At 34.0% G+C, this 16,598-nt stretch overlaps 2 protein-coding genes across 2 annotated transcripts; both read right to left on the reverse strand.

Annotated features, from left to right (window-relative positions):
• Positions 1-1,542: 1,542 nt before the first annotated feature.
• Positions 1,543-4,341, reverse strand: LOC110654724 (uncharacterized; the record flags this gene model as incomplete). Its single annotated transcript, XM_058154235.1, has 2 exons — positions 1,543-1,907; positions 3,738-4,341. Coding segments are annotated over 2 exons (690 nt in total), but the record flags the coding sequence as incomplete, so codon positions are not given.
• A 1,110-nt stretch (positions 4,342-5,451) lies between these two features.
• Positions 5,452-14,522, reverse strand: LOC110654723 (DExH-box ATP-dependent RNA helicase DExH8-like). Its single transcript, XM_058152633.1, has 14 exons — positions 14,052-14,522; positions 13,036-13,213; positions 12,610-12,783; positions 12,218-12,365; positions 10,881-11,195; positions 10,378-10,524; positions 10,120-10,300; positions 9,185-9,462; positions 8,978-9,100; positions 8,741-8,885; positions 8,293-8,555; positions 8,012-8,206; positions 6,516-7,037; positions 5,452-6,155 (listed from the first exon to the last, which is right to left on the reverse strand). Exons 1-14 carry the CDS (start codon positions 14,212-14,214, stop codon positions 5,931-5,933), a joined length of 3,057 nt encoding a protein of 1,018 aa, XP_058008616.1. The 5' UTR covers positions 14,215-14,522; the 3' UTR covers positions 5,452-5,930.
• Positions 14,523-16,598: the final 2,076 nt, after the last annotated feature.

Genomic DNA, 16,598 nt, shown 5'->3' on the forward strand with positions numbered 1-16,598 from the left:
AAACTACTTCATGACATTAAAGCCATTCTTACACAGACTCGAGAGAAATCTCTCAGATGGAACTTCAAGCGTTGCTCCAGCATGGTCTTGACCAAGCTTCACCTCTGCATCAATCAGCATTGGCATGAATAATTATTAGGTATAACACGGGAGTTTGGCTAAAAGGAGTAAAAAGGATAGAATGTAAAAGGAGGATAACTCGTTAACATCATTTGCGAGTTTTTTAGGATGTAATGAAAACTAATGGATCCATTAACCTCCAAATGCTCATTTTCCTAGTCTTAGATTCAGTAGTTAAAGGGTGGAATGTAAAGATTTAAAGGTTTTACATACATCATTATTTTATTTTAAAAAAACTTCCAAAGAAAGTGAAGCCAATTAACCTCCCTTTACCTTCCTTCCGTACCCTGTTATAGTGTTAGTACTTTCATTAACTTTCCGTGCCATCTTTAGAACCTAAAGCAATGTGATGAACTCGAGGCTAATCAATTAAACAAGCTTAGGGTAATTATCTTACAAGTATCAACTTTTCTATGCTCTAATCTCCGCAATTTAACAAGCATGTGGCAAGCGTAAGAAGACAAGCAACAGACAATTCAACAAATCAAAGCGTAAAACAACCAGGGGTAATAGAAATAAAATTTTGACATTATGAATGGCGAGCTTCTTCCAGGAGCCTTTGGATCTCAGTCTGAGACTTAACGTGACGATTCTCCTCGAATTTCTTCCTGACTTCGGAGGCCGACGCGTTCAGCATCACTGAGTCGCCAGCTAAAGATTTCCTAGTTGCTCGAAGTAGAGTTCTGTAAGCGATCAATGCTTCTCTCTCTCTCTCTCTCTCTCTCTCAAATTTTGGCAGGGCACAGGATTCGCTTCAATTTTTCAAAACGCATAAATGGCAAGCAAATACGACGCCGTTGAGATTGTTTTTAACACTGGCGGAAAAAACAACAGCTATGCCGTTTTCAGCTTAAAATAAAATCTGACAGATTATACAGTGACTTTATTTTTAATAATTACTATAAATAAAAAAATAAATTACATTTTATACTTAATAAAATAAAATAAAAATAAAAATAATTAATAAAATAAAATAAAAATGAAAAACATTAATTGTAAAGAGCACTTCTTTCTTATGATCAACTATGCTAAAGCCTTCGGGGAAAAAAAATCCCTGGGTTAAAGCCACCAATTGTAATAGGCTTCAGGTGTGCTGGAAAAACATTGAGTCACCGGATAAAAATACAAATAGAGTCATCATTTGAAAAAAAGAAAAAGAAATTTAAACCTAAAATTTAAATAGCCTCAGCTTTATTATTAGGAACTAACACAAATTATAGATTCATTTATTCATGAATCAAGAGAGTTCCTTTCACAGCATCAATAAAGAGCCAGGAGGATCAAATCAACAAATCTCTTTTAAGTAATTTTCAAAGAAATTCTTATCTCCAACAATTTTTCCTTTTTCATTTATCCAATCCACAATTTTGTTTCTTTGCGGGAGACTCATAGCTCAGCTGTTTATTAACCAAGCATAAAAGATCAGCGCAACAAGATTAATTGTAATAATAATGTTCTTCAATGTACTGCACATCGAGAAGCCTTTCAAGAATGTATAACAGTATCAAAACCAAGAGCAAATTTAATCCTGGTGGGGTAACCAGCTGCAACAATCTCACAAAGATTGGGAAGTGAAAGTAAAGGGTAAGCACCGCATAAAAGGCGTCTTCCATGGGCCAAAAAACCTCAGTTAAAAGTAAAAAAGTGACCGGATGACAAGGAACCCATTGCAATGAATGGTTATCTTGGTGAATCGACCATTCAGCAATCATGCTTCTTGCGACGACATCTGTAATGTGCCTTCTGATCCAAGAATGTGTTCTCGCCAACCATCTCCATCTTAGAATCTATGCCAGGCACAATGAAGGGACAAAAATGTAAGAATCTTCAACAAAATTCTGTTATGGAAAAATGCGTACACCGTCAAATTTTAGCTCTATCTTACATGCATCAACTATGTAGATTTGGCAGCATGGTAAACTGGGGAAAACTTTATGAAAAGCTTTCATTAAATTTCATGATATATGGAGTCTTTCAACAATTACATTCACATACCATATAAGATAAAAAGAAAGGGCGTTGAGATCCAACATTGAAACGAGGCTTGCAATAGAGCATTCAAGAATTTGAAGATGATAAAACCATTGACACAACAACCACAGTTTCAAATACAATGCATGCAACAACTTCCTCTCTCTCTCTCTCTCTCTCTCTCTCTCTCTCCATAGTTCTTATAAAAATGCATTCAATAGATTTTGTTTATGATATCCGAATTTTAACTTGTGTCTATATGTTCTTGTTTCTAAAATATTGTTTTCATAAACAATGACGTCTGACATTAGCTAAAGCCACTGCAGATGTACTCATTCAACATTAGCTCAAGCCACTGCAGATGTACTCATTCCCATACTACCAATCACCAAAAAGTAGCAGTCAGCCAGTCACCCACCAGACTACCACCACTGGTGCTGCACATTTTTCTAATCAAAGCTCATGACCAAGAAAATGCAGCTTGCTTTAACCCCTTCAAATTTCGGTAAAGCGAGGCCCTAGACACCCATCAAGTTATTTCTATGCCAAAGTTTAGACATTTAAAGCTTAGAAGAAGCCCCAAAATTGTATAAAAAAGGTGTCCTCCACCTCGCCTATGGGAAAATTTTATGGAAAAACGCCTGGACAGTTGAAACATCATTCTGAATAAGAAGAGAGAAATGAAGAGATCACATTCACAAGCAAAACAAATATCTTTATTCATCACCCAAAAAAAAAAAACAGAGATCCTTGCTCTTTCAGGCCAGTTGTATGAAATGATTTCATCAATCTTGATCAATAATGTTAAATTCGAAGAGAGTATTGATTAAATTACAATTAATTCATTTTTAATTCAAGCTTATATAAATGATTAGATTGCTTTACATATCAAAATAACTAGCTACATGATTTATACTTTCACTTATATTTACCTTTTTATGTTTATATTTTACCTAGGTAGGATTTATAATTCCATAATTCAAACACTCCTTCCTCAAGGTTATCAAATTAAATTTGAAGAGAGTATTGATCAAATTACAATTAATTCATTTTTAATTCGAGCTTATACAAGTGATTAGATTTCTTTACACGTCAAAATGACTAGCAATCTAACCACTTATATTTACTCTTTTATGCTTATACTTTTCCGACAGGGGATTTATAATCCCAACAGATAGGTAATATTTTGGAAGCTTTACCAACATCTAAATCAAGGTCAACGTGACGGAATTGCTCCCTCCTTCCAGGCAACAAGAGAAGTTTTAATCTCATCAATTACTGATACAGTTAGAAGTAGTTTTGTGCCTTTTCACTTTCTTGAAACCAGAAGTCATTAACACATTTTCTTGTTGTAAAATACCATTCTAAAAAAAGATTTGTGCTTTCTCACTTTCTTAAACTAGAAGAACCCTAGTGAGCTAAAATCCAGTAAAACAAACTCTTTCCAACAAGAAATCAATCGAACAGATCAAATACCTACTTTACCACCGACACAGCAATCATTTATTTGTTATTGCTAAAACCCACTTCAAGGTACTTCTAAATTCTAATGAAGGTAGCATATACAGAGTCAATAAATTGTCTGGAAAGCGCAAATGCCCAGTATAGATAGAAGGGGGAAAACTTAAGCTAAGCTAAGGAAGTACCTTCTCCAAATTGGTCACCCCAAAACAACAACCTTGCGTCTTCTTCCTCCTCATCAAGCTCATCCTCATACCCAAACTCTGCGTCCCCTCTATATCCCGGCTCGTTCCCATATCCAGACTCGTTCCCTTGAGCATCGAAATTCCCAAACTGCCCAAACCCAACACCAATACCCAAATTCTCTTTCTCCTCTCTCTCCCTTTCCCTCTCCCTCCTCGATGAATTCTTCGCTTCACTCACATCCGACGCCCAATTGGCGTCCCCATTCCCAAAGAGCTCGCCGCTAGAGTCAGTACCCACCGCTAACGGGAAATCCGAGCAGGTCCCATGAGCGGCAGACGCCCCAACTGAGCAACACCGTCGAGCTCCACTCCGATCGGAGCTCCGACCAGACACAGGCCGAGACCCGCGCCGCCTGCGTTTGCGAGCGATCAACCGTAAGCTACCTTCCTTATAAGGACTTGTCCCAACACCGATCGGCCTGTCGTCGTCGATGATTGAGAGCTTAGAGATGTCGATTGAATCAATTGGAAGTGAAGTAGCGCGATCAATTGGAGGTTTCTGCGAGAGGACAGTAAAAGAAATTGATGTCTGCTGGCTTTTGTTTTTTTATCCCCACAAATTTCATTTTTTTAAATATATTTTAAAATAATTTATAAATAATAAAACTAATATATTTAAATCTTTAATTTATATAAATTTGAATTATTAAACCTAAATAAGTGAAATTTATACAAAATTAACAGTCTAATTACATTACTCATAATTGATGCCTAATATTTTTTTTTTAATCTGTAATTCTTCATTGACCATATCAAAATGTGATTAATGACGTTGCCTTTGTGCATGATCTACGTGAGAGCACACGGGTCGGGATTTTGAGATCATAGCTCTCCATTACATGCTATAAATGTAGCCGCGAGCACATCGCACGCGGTGCTAAAATATCTTTGTCGAGATGAATAGTTAAATGGCTTTAGAATTGCTGCAGCAGCGGGAAAATGATTGTATTTCCAATAGTCACCTATTTTTATTATTATTATTATTATTATTATTACTATTATTATATTAATTTGGAAAAAGTTGTGATTGCAAATCGCAATGCAGATTTTTCTTTTTTTAATTATTTATAATAGCTAGTGCTCCATATGCGTTGAAATAATCCTACGTGTAACCATTGAGCTTGCGATGTAAAGATTTTTAGATTTTTTTTTCCCAACCAAGCACCTTTTAGGGATGGTCCATATTCAAGCAAATGATGTTGGAGTGGCCCACTCCTCGATCATAGACTAAAGCAATAGAATTTTGCCATGTCCACAAAATTCATAATTAATCACGGCTAAATTCCATCCTTAACCATAAATGCAAATTACACTAGTTTGATACACATCTATTAGCTTGGCCTACTGCTTAAACTTATAGACTGAATCCACCCAGGAATTTCTGAATTGCAATGTAGACCTGTTGTTATCATAATTCAATCTAAGGTTTTCAAGTATACTCAAGGTCGCCGTATTGCTGGATAGTTAAGACTCCTTTTTTTCAATGCAGTGACCGAGCACCTTAAATTAGGGAGGGAAGCTACCCCACCTCCTTGCTGACTCGAATTTTGCCCAACACTAGGTTTTGGCGAATACAAACATGTCCTGCAAGAGAAGTTGGTCTTGTCGAACAAATTGTAAAGAATACCTACAGGATAATTCATGACCCCTGTGCTTCAGAAATGACTACATTTCCTTTTTCTTTTGATTTTGGGATTATAACATTAATTATATCCCTCGATTAATCATCTCACACATGCTATCAGGCCAATAATTTGAACATAGAATGGCTTACCAAAACTTATAACATCTAAGGTTTCAAACGCTTTCATGATTTGAGTACATTTTGCACTACTGCCTTTTTAAGTAGCAGCAACCAGCTTTGCAAAAAGGAGCGCCGTCTTCTCCTCTTCAGAGCATTAATAAGTTTTCGCCATAAATTCTGATGAAATGAGCAACTCTAAACCACAATATCACTACCCTTAATCAGTATCTGATAATATCTTCATCATATAGTCGAGAGTCCTGTCAAGTGACTCATGTCACAATAATACAGCAAATCTATGCAGTCTTCAAGTGAATTCCCATCTCTGATATTTACAATCTAGCTTCAAACTATAAGATATGAGATTATGAACAAAGCAGCTGAATCCTTTACGTACATCCATTAATATCATGCAGGCATTTGCGAAGAGTGGCTGCATAGTCATCAAACTGAATGTCAGTAGGTGGCTGCAAGTCAAAGACGTACGAGATAGGCTTTGATGCCAACATTGGCTTCCTAGTTGTGACAACATCTGATAGCTCCCCAAAGCTTGCTTCATCAAATGGAAAGGACTCTCTAAGGAAAAAGAAGCTGTCTCTACCCAACTTTTCCACCTACAACAGGCAACAGCAACAACCATAGCATGATTTTGAGACCCACACATCACACAAATGCAGGAGAACACACAAGTACAAATGACACAACACCTTTTTAACATTGCAACAACAACTAAGCCTTAATCCCAAACTAGTTAGAGTCGGCTATATGGATCTTTTTTCACCATTCACCATTTTAACATAACAATTCAATGAAAATTATAAAATAATATTAATAAAAAAAAGTGTATGTATGTACACAAGTGCACAAGCGTGCCATGCTATGTAAGACTACTTGAAAGTAGAAAATGAATCATCTGATAAGCAATTTAAGCAAAAGAAAGAGCAAGAAATGAATACTTTGTTGAAAATAATTACCTGTAACTGTGAAAATCTAATGTTGTTCATGGTGATGATAATTCGCAGTTCATACAAGGAATCAGCTATAATTCTGATAGCTAAATGCTCAAAGAAATTCTGCACAATTGTCTCTCTCTCCAAATTTTCACCATGGCCATCTAAATTAGGGAACCATAGTATGCACTTAATTTCACTCCATGGAATGGGATTCCTCCCTGCTCTAGAAACAATAGTCTGGTGCGGGTGATGGAGACCCCACAAAATTCGGACACCCTCCAACGATGGATCACTTATTGCAGTGTCAGACATGCTTGTTGTGGATATTATTTTGGAGGGATCATAGTGGCGAGCAAGATTTGAGGAGAAATGCAAGTCAGTGTCATCTAATAGAAGAATGCATCCATCTAGAGATGCTGGAAGAAATTGTAGAAGGGAGGCAGCATTGAAATCATCATCCTCTGGCAAGCTTGGAGTCAGGCTAAATGATAATGTTGATCCCGAATCATGGGAAAAGAAACACGACTCTCCATTTCGACAACCCTGCATATCCAGGCTCACAACTGTAAGAGATTATGCAAACTTCAAAACTAGCATCAGTCTAAGCAGCATTTTAAACTTATTCTAAACTTCCAAAAAGCGATTTTATACCACTAACACAACGTTCTCCGACAGGCCCTAAGATAGTTAAGGCATGCATGAAGATGTAAATGCTTCTCCTTGGAATGTTTTATTGACCTATCATATGCATTTAGTAAATCTCATGCTTAATCATTAACCAGCCAAATAATCTAAGTCCACGAAACAATTACAAGTAAAAGGGCAGGTGTTATCCAGTATCTAAGTTACCACATTATTTTCCAGGGAAACAAGGAAAAAGCTTATATTTAAGCCAATGTTCTTATTAAAAATAAGAGCTAATTTAGACAGAAGTTCAATAACAAAGAAGAGTACAAAGAAGTAAATAAATCATACAGTAGAAATAAAATAAATTATGTTGCCAAATCTCATGGATTAAAAATAACAAGCATCCCCAATTTGCATTTGCAATTGCAATTGCAGAATGATTATGTGGAACACAAACTCTCCACGCAGCATATTAAATTTCACTATCAACTTCACTCAACTACAAGTCAGTCTTAAACTAAGTCAGGATTAGCTCCACAAAACCCTTTTTTTATTATTCTATGAAAAGTCCTTTTCAAACTAAACTTTCTCCAATCTTTCCTTCGTTGTTTCTTGCTCCAATTAACACTACACCGTACATACAAGAGATAATACTGATGAGCCAGCTTTCTTGATCAATGTTTTTCAATTGCCAAGCAAAATACTTTGGGTTTCACCAGCAAACCTTTGGATGGTAGGCAACAGCTAAAATGACCGAAATTCCAAGTTAAAAAAGTTATCCTAACAAACCAAAGTTTCTTTTTTTAATCCTAATTAAATTACAATAAAAGAAGCTGTATAAATAATTTTAAAGCAACATAGAATAAAACAAAAGCTACAAAACAAAATACCTGTAAAGAGAAAAAGTATTTGCAAGTAGGTACTTTTGCTTGAAGTGAATGAGAAAATAAGCATTGACTGCCCTTGTTGCAGGATCCATTTATAAAATACACACACAAAGGAGCCTCCCCATTTACTCGAGACGCATCACCATCAACATAGCTAGCATGATTATCAGATGCATTTTCTGTTAATTGAACTCTCATCTGATGAACATAGCAAGCATATGAAATACTAATTAGCATGTCAGAAATAATATAAATCCAAGAGCAGGAATATAAAGTCTATATACCTCTTTGACAATGATTGACAATTTTTCAGCCACATTAATAGTCTGAAAGTGTCCAGAAGCAACAAATGGTACAGCACAACATTTTTTCGTTTCATTAGATGGCTCGTCTTCATCATCTGCAGCAACAACCCTATCTCCATTTCTCTGAGATTTTAGAAGACACACATGGCCAAATTCATAAGGATCATAGTAGGTTGGTAGGCCATCACATTTAGCCAGAAATCTGGGACGAAACCGATGCAGTGAATTTAGTACATCTTCATCTGAAAGGAAAGAGAATGAAATGTGAAAATAAGCTTGGATTTAATTTTTTTTTTTTTTAAAAAAAAAAAGAGCAAAGTGAAAAGGAAGATCCAAAATCTAATCAAGTTGGAGATTTGCATGCGTTTCCAAACACGACTAGGGTAGGAGATCACATATAAGAAAAGATAAAGACTATAACACATACATATCTCAGAAACTTGATGTAGAGATGACTGCACAAGATTATGAAATGAGCACCATTCCTCTTCAATCTTCAGTAGCAGAGATGTCACAGCTTTCATTTCATCAAACCTAGAAAGTCGTTTAAGGTGTTCAAGACGGTGCTTATCCTGAGTAGAAACCCATATATCACTCAAATCATATAATAAAAATCTATTCAAACAAAACCTCCTCAAAACATGCAAGCTAAAAACCTGTTTACCTTAAATACACGTTGCCAAAACTGATATGCACACAAGTTTCCAATTAACACCATCTCCTTTCGACCAAGTTTCACAATGTTGTTACAATCACCACCAAAGTAGCGGAATGTGTACTCTGTAAACTGAAGTATTACATTAATTTATGAGAAAGACAGAACTGTTCAAACCAGCAAGTACATACTACAAGTTCACTTGCTAGGCAATACCAAATGTTCTTCTCCAAAAGGATGAAGAATCGGTAGAGGCTGTGTATCCATCAATATACCCATCAGAATGCCTTCACGCAACAATCCAATATCTCCGAACTTGAGTATAAGAACAGAGGCATCAAAGGACAATGAGAAGCTAGCAAGCAACCTTCCATAAAACGAAGGCTCATACCGGCCTCTAGTAGAGATTCTCAGTGCTTTTATGCGAACAAGCAAGTTTAATGCTTCTTCAACAGCTTCAGGATGAGGAGGATCCAAAACCTTTTGCAACAAGGCTAAATCAAAGTTCCATATATTAGAATTTCACTCAATTTTCAGTAAATTCACCTTAAAAAATAGATATAATCATTATCACCACTTTCATTGTCGACAACCAACCACTAACCAACACATTCTAAAAACTACAGATGTAAGACAATCAACATTATAAAATAAAGTATTGATTCAATTTAAACCAGCCCACAACTAGAGCAAAAGCCCATCTAAAATTCAACCCCAAAGGTTGAAAATACCTGTGCAGCAGTTAACCAGACCTAACAGAGGTTCAAAGAGCAAACTCAACTCAAAGTGTAGTTCCAGCATATTTGGTCAGGTAACTATGTATGAAATAATTAGTGGCAAGATTCATGTAACTTGAATTCACCATTCCTTCAAAACCAACAAATTTATTTGCATTTAACACATACAAGCAAGATAAAACAACTTAGGTTAAATTGGGATTTTCTGCACCAGCTCATTCAGACATGCAAAGAATGACTCACCTCGTGCTTTTCCAGAATTGAGAAGAAAATGCAATATACCATTTCCCAATTTTGGGGTCTATGTTAGGTAATTAACAGCGCATGATATGGAAAGAGTATTCCAGCCATTTCATTATGCAGCAGCACAGAGCATTATGATTTTTCAACAAACTTGAAATCATAGAATCATACCCCTGGGATCATTAATGGCTTTAGATTCAGCACAGCAAATCATAAGGACTTGTTGCCGTAATGATAACCTGAGTATAGCTGGAGACTCGTGTTCCTGAAGCTTGTTGAAAAATGATCCTGTGACCAACCGATAAATCTGGCCATCACAGGTTCTACCAGTTCTACCTTTACGTTGGTCAGCCTAAAGCATAAATTGAAATTAGTTAAAGATATAATATAATACAAGTCCAAAATGAAATAGTAAAATCTCCTTAATACCTGAGATTTAGAAACCCAAATAAGCTCTGCAGAATCCATTTTCCTTGTAAAATCCCAAAAAACTTGCAAAGATCGGCAGGAATCAATGACATATGCTACTTTGGGTATTGTCACAGAAGATTCTGCAATATTTGTGGCCAATATCACCTACGCAAAAGTACATTCTAATAAAGTGCTGCAGCCATTATGTGATATTCAGTTGGACCACTTGAGTACAAAATTTATGTGTGTAAGCATTCATGAAGAAAAAACGAAAGGTCAAACTCTATTGCACATTCTATAAATCCAAATTAACTCAATTGCCAGTATCCTGCATTTGAACACAACTTACGGAGAAGTTGCATCAGAAATTAAACATCCCTACATTTAGCTTACAGCAAAATGGGCATGTATTTATTGATTTAACCATGTTCTTCGAAAATCAACAGAAAATTTACTTCCTCCACCCTTAATGCAGGTAACAAAAATGCAACTGTCTACAAGGTAGAATCAACTAGGCATACCTTACGATGTGATTTCCAGATTTTCATAGCCATGAGAGCTTGTTCAGTGTCAACGCTTCGATGTAAAATGTGAACTTTAAACCATGAACTAAGTGGCTTTAGAAGGTTCCACTGCTGTTCCAAGTCACGGTATGTAGGAAGGAAAACCAAAATGCCCTTTTCAATATCTGGTTCATTATCATGAATATGCACTATTAAATCATATATAAGTCTGTGTACTTCTGGTTTAATATCAGCAGCTGCCATGGAAGGGTTTGGTCCTGAACAATATCTAGCAGCCAATGACTCTGAACTTATTCCAAGAAATTCAGTTATCTGTTCAGAGAACATAAAGTAATAATCAATTATATTAAAGTAATGACTTTGAAATCATAAGGTAATATGTATCAAGGAGAATCCAAGACCCAGTGGCGGATGCATTTTAAAAAAAGGGGTCAATGGACCCCTCTTTTTATTTAAAAAGTCTGTGTATCCAAACTGATCCAAGTTAAAACCAAAGAAGGGTATAATAGTGTTTTATTGCAACCGTGAAATGAGCTTTTTCAGCAATAAACTTCATCAAGAGAAAATTATGTGACCGCATGCGTGATTAATTGATAAATAATTGTTTAATTAGAGATGTATTTGATAACATTATTAATTATTTAATTCTTTATAGTTTTCAGGATATTAGACCTTGTCGAGTCCAATTATAAAATATTAATGTTATATTTTTAATAATAGTTTATTATTTATATTTTATATGTTAACCCCAGGGAAAAAAAAATCTAGATCTGCCACTACCAAGACCCATGCACCTTTACATAACACAAGGCTACATAGTCTTAACAGATAAAGATAAAGCCTTAGACCATATAATGCATAGGCAGTAAGACAATAACTAATAAATTATATTTTTCCAGCAACATTTTTGATAATTTTTTTTGAAAAATCAGTTTCAACTTTAAAGAATGTCTTTTCAATTTGTGTAAGTCATATACCATTTGCAATCCAATATGCATACATAAAAGGTGAAGAAAAATAATTTGAAACACTCAATTCAATATGGTTTACATTTTCCAAAGCAGAAGAATCATAATGTCAGTTATAAGAGAAAACATTTATGCTAGCAGAACTCATATTTCTGAATTAATTGAATTTTGGAAGGGAGACAATATACTAGAAAGCAATAGAAGTTTGGCACATTAAATCAACTTCAAGCAATTCCACAAAAAGAAAAAGAAAAGCAGGGGGGGGGGGAGGGGGGGGGGGCGCTGGGGCGGGCGTGCTTGCACTTGATGGATGGAGCAAAGTCCACTAACCCCAAAAAAAAAAAGAAAGAAGTAATAAGTGATTGCCTGTTCAAGATATGAAACTCTTCTCTGAAAAAGTGCTTGCTGGTCGGAGCTAGGGATTGCAAGCACTTCAACTCTTTCACCCCTGCCAAGATCTTTAAAATAATCTCGGTATCTTCCAAAATCAGCAGTTGCAGACATCAATACCACCCTAGAGAAATCAAAAGTGCATCAGACACTCAAGTAACATGACCGAAATAAAATGATCGATAGAACTAACCATAAAATATAAGAGATAATGCCCGACTCAAATAGTAATTAACTAAAGAAGTAAGCTAAAGCATATGTAAAAAATGTCAAAAAGCCAACTAGAAAAAGCTTTGATGTCAACTGCTAAAGGTGTGCCTAACAAAATTCAATGGCATGCTTAAAATTCAGATAAATAGCATTAATACCTCAAGTCATTGTTCTTTAACAGAAACTGCTTTACACAGACGAGAGCAAGATCAGACTCGATGGATCTTTCATGCACTTCATCAAGAATGATAACTTTGTATTTGAGTGCATTCAACCCCTTTTCTTTCATTTCTTCTAACAAAACACCAGCTGTTTTAAAAACAATCTTTGATCTGCAAAATAAAATAAAGGCGATTTCTGTAACATTCACTAAGTTCTGGTATCAGTTGATCCCTTGCATCCAATCAACTAATCTTCAACATGAAACACTATCAACTATGATGGGAAGAGTTCAAAAATGGTTCGAGGTAAGTGACAAGGCAACAGATCATATATAAGAGTACGGAAATTGACAACAAATGATGCAAAGCCTCAAAAAGTTGACGAACAAAAATGTACAACTAATTTACTGAACAAAAAAGTACCTTGCTGAGAAGAGCTTTGAATGGCCTATATGATACCCAACCTCTCCTCCCAGCTCACAGTTACGAGCTTGTGCTACCATTTTAGCAACAGCAACAACAGCAAATCTCCTGGGTTGTGTGCATATAATGGGTTCCATGTTTTCTTCCAGGAGAAACTGTGGGATTTGAGAACTCTTACCTGGAAAATATAATTGCAAAAGGAAAGGATGGATATCAGAAAGAGGCTATTGATATGTAGGGGTTTAGAAAAATTAACGCATACCAAGTGAATAAGAAACCGTGCATTCATATCTGACTTTTCATATTATTAAAAAATTCCCACAGCTGATAATGTTAATCAAACTGAATCATGAAGTAACATTTGATTTAGCCTTTTTGCAACATTTTGCAGATCTTCGAAAGGAGAGGGCATGTAAAGTCAGAGAAACTTTTTTTTTTAATTATTGTCTTTTGAAAATTTAACTCAGAGGTAACCAAAATTAATAAATCAACAACACAACAGTAATCCACTCATGAATTAGAATAATGAAGTAAATGGAAAATAGAAACCTTACATTCTTATGGTTTCATTTACATATAATCCAAGACAGACTATAAATTTCAAGTCTCCAATAAAAAATGGACTTAGGAAATCTCACGCGGTTCCAGCTCTCTCCTTCCTCATAAGTTTCCCCAGAAAACAGTAGAGGGTTACAAGCAATGTAGATAAAAAGATTGTTTTATATGTATTTAAGGTAGCAACAAAACAGCAAAAAGCCTTATTTTATCCAAAATAATGGTCATCTTGTTTTGGGAATGAAAGCAGTTCCAAAATTGTTTCCATTTGATTTTGTTTTATAGGATCGTCTAACTGATCATACACAGCCCAGATTTCTTTTCTTTTCCGTTCCCTTGTGCTTTTTTCCGCAGGCAGACATTGCCTCACCGTCGTAAACAATGAAACGAAATGAGAAAACGTCGAGCCACGGATAGAAAAACTAAAACTTCAAAAAGAAAAAAGGAAATTAGGAGAATACCACAGCCAGTCTCGCCGACTATGAGAGTAACACGATTTTCCTTGATTTTCTCGACGATTTTCTCTCTGAGCGACATCACCGGGAGAGACGAGAACTCCGGTTGCGAAAATGGAGAAACATATGAGGAGCTACACGAGCCAGTCGGAGAAGATGAAGCCGCCATTTTGAAAATCCTCCACTCTCCTCTCTTGCTATGCGTCGCTCTTATTCGCTAAGGAAAAGCAGGAAGTACGACTTCGGAGAAATTGGGAAGACTTAATTCGCAAGGGAAGCGAAGGGAAGGGAAGGGGCACAGCGAGTTAGTCGCGCCACGGACTCAGTGATCCGAGAAGGTCGGGATTATGTGAGCTTGAATATAGGTGTGAAAGTTATTCACTTGGAAGCCAATGTCTTTGCTTTCTTTTTTTGGCTGTTTTGGGGGCTGGCCAATCATTTGCAGGTCTTAGGACAGCGTAAGCTGGACACAGTGTGTCTGTGATAGACCAACGTCATCTCCCTTCTTGAGCACGTTATCGGTGCTCGGGTCTTGTGGGTCCACGTCAAAATTTGGAAAATGTTTTGTGGGACCGATTTTACTGTTGAATTCGGAGAGCTTTTGATAACTCTGACGGCCTAGATCTTATTTCCGCACGTCCAATTTCCTCAAGCATGGTGCGTTGTCTATTTGTTCAGATTTCAGATTTTTTAAAAATAATATAATAACCATAGCAATATTAATATAATTTTCATCTTAAAAAATATTATTATACCTATAATATTTTGTAAGAGTTTATTTAGTCTTGTTTATTAAAAAAATTTATGAGATCACATGTGCTAATGCATTTAGTTAATAATAATTTTAATATGTAAATAGTTTAATTTATATATTTTTTTAAATTTTAATAAAAAATAAAATAACATTTTAAAAATTTTATTAATTATTTCATATTTTATTTTATTATTTTTTTATGTAAACTAAATTTTTTTAATAAAGATTTTATATTAAAAATAATAAAAATAATGAAATATATTAAAGATATTGGCTAAAAATATAAAATTATTTGAAATTAGTTCAATCATTAATATTTTCATTATTTTAAATATTAAAATTTTATTTTTATTAATTAGTGTTAATATTATTCTTAAAAATAATTTATTTTTAATAACATGAAAAATTATAAATATTATGAAAAAAAATTTTTATATATATATATATTATAAAATTATAGATGTGTAGGTAATAAATACATGAAAATATATTTTATAATAACTACTTAATATAAGTATTAAGAGGTTAACTATTAAATAATTTATAATTTATGTATATATAATTTAAAAATTAATAAATTAATTATAATTTTTTTGAAAAATTAAAATTTGCATTGACAACCATAAAGAATCCAACAGAATAAACTGGAGATGGGGAGGAATCTCTTCCATCAACAACAACTCATATTGATCCAGCAACTGAATAATTAATTAATAAAAAAATAAAGAAATTTAATGAATAAATACTATATGAATTACTTTAGAGATGTGGTATCAAATGAAAGGCTCCTATCATTAGACCCATCATAATCATTTAGAATTAAAATTGAATTGAAATTAAATAATTTTAATTTTAATTAAAATTTATTAAAATTGAATAGATTAAAATATATTTTAAATATTTTAATATTAATTAATTTAATTTAGTTTATTTTAATTTAAAATAATGTTTAGAAATAAAAAATATTAATCATTAAATTTAATCAAAATTAAAATTAAAATTAAACTAAATTGAATCCATAACTAACGAATACCCTTTTTAACAACAAATGCCCTGTAATTTAGCTTCAATCCCTTAATGATTAATTTTGTAATTATAATTAATTATTTTGCTTAACATACGGAAATTTTATTGTAAGTTGTTCTAAAGTTATTGTCGCATGGCAACATATTGAGATGGATGAATTTATATTTGTTGCAAAAATCATTTTAAAGGTAATTCGTAAAATTATTTAATTTTTAATATTTAAAAAAATAAGATTCTGATTTTCTGTTAATTTCGAGTAATTAATTTTACGATTTGAAATTATTAATATACGAAACGGTGCAGTTCTATGTTACTTTATTTTTTTTACTTATTTTTAGTATTAAATAAATTATTACTATTTTATTCAATAATAATTATCTATAAAATAAATTTTATTTTATCAAAAGCAAAATAACTTTAGAATTTCTTATGCATATTCCCTCTTCTAGTGGCAATATATCTATTTATCTATATAAAATAGATATATATTCTCAATGAGTGGATACATGATATTTTTTTTATAATATTATTATATAATGTTTTTTATTGTATCACAGGATAACATTTTTCATAATAAATTTAACTTATTTAATAATTATTATCTTTTATATTTGTCACGACTCAATCTATGGGTCGGACCGGCAATAGGTCCTGAGCCAGTTTAAAGCCCCCGAGATCCGTAGTAAGTCTAACTATTTCTCAACCCAATTTTAAGGCCCATTTGGGCCTAATTTCAAGAATTCAATTGGACAGAGTCCGATCATAAAATAGAC

Source organism: Hevea brasiliensis, chromosome 9 (genome assembly GCF_030052815.1).
Source record: "Hevea brasiliensis isolate MT/VB/25A 57/8 chromosome 9, ASM3005281v1, whole genome shotgun sequence".
NCBI classification, from domain to species: domain Eukaryota; kingdom Viridiplantae; phylum Streptophyta; class Magnoliopsida; order Malpighiales; family Euphorbiaceae; genus Hevea; species Hevea brasiliensis.